The sequence below is a fragment of the Aptenodytes forsteri genome, unplaced genomic scaffold (genome assembly GCF_000699145.1).
Source record: "Aptenodytes forsteri isolate BGI_AS27 unplaced genomic scaffold, ASM69914v1 Scaffold506, whole genome shotgun sequence".
Lineage (NCBI taxonomy): Eukaryota > Metazoa > Chordata > Aves > Sphenisciformes > Spheniscidae > Aptenodytes > Aptenodytes forsteri.
The window spans coordinates 28698-29388 of record NW_008793946.1 but is presented as its reverse complement, the minus strand read 5'-3'; the positions used below and the strand labels follow the sequence as shown (position 1 = coordinate 29388).

General features: G+C 68.5%; 1 protein-coding gene across 1 annotated transcript in view; it reads right to left on the bottom strand.

Annotated features, from left to right (window-relative positions):
• Positions 1–13: 13 nt before the first annotated feature.
• The window catches only part of LOC103895537 (glutamine-rich protein 2-like), a gene marked incomplete at both ends in the record, with an annotated part of 1459 nt that continues 781 nt past the window's right edge, over positions 14–691 (bottom strand). Inside the window, one exon of the mRNA XM_009275174.1 lies at positions 14–691. This exon is cut by the window's right edge and continues 1 nt beyond it. Within this exon, the coding sequence (XP_009273449.1) occupies positions 14–691 (678 nt within the window).

Below are 691 nucleotides of genomic sequence, written 5' to 3'. Positions count from 1 at the left end.
CTCCATCCCACCGCGTTGGCATACCTGCCCCTGCCGAGGGGTAGAAGAGAGCCGTGGATTGCAGCAGACTGGGTTGGGACTGAAGCCCGGGACGCAGCAAGCCGGGCTGGGCTTGGGGCTGCAGTCCTGGGCGCACCAGACCCGGCTGGGGCTGAGCCTGAAGCCCAGGGCGTACCAAACCCGGTCGGGACTGGACTCCCGGGCGCACTAGACCCGGTCGGGGACGGCCGGGATGCGCTTGGCTCTGGAGAGCCGGGCGCAGCAGGCCTGGCTGGGACTGGGGCTGGGAGCCGGGGTGAGGCAGCCCGGCTTGGCTCTGGAGCCCAGGGCGGAGGAGACCAGCTTGGGAGTGAGTCTGAAGGCTGGGGTGAGCTAAGCCCGGCTGGCTTTGGGGCTGAGCTCCCGGGCGTACAAAACCTGCTTGAGTCTGAGCACCAGCGTGCACCAGCCCGGGCTGGTTTTGGGGCACAAGCCCTGGGCGAAGGAGACCCGGTTGGGTTTGAGCTCCGGGGTGCACCAGCCCGGGCTGGTTTTGGGGCACAAGCCCTGGGCGAAGGAGACCCGGTTGGGTTTGAGCTCCGGGGTGCACCAGCCCGGGCTGGTTTTGGGGCACAAGCCCTGGGCGAAGGAGACCCGGTTGGGTTTGAACTCCAGGGTGCACAAGCCCGGGCTGGTTTTGGGGCACAAGCCC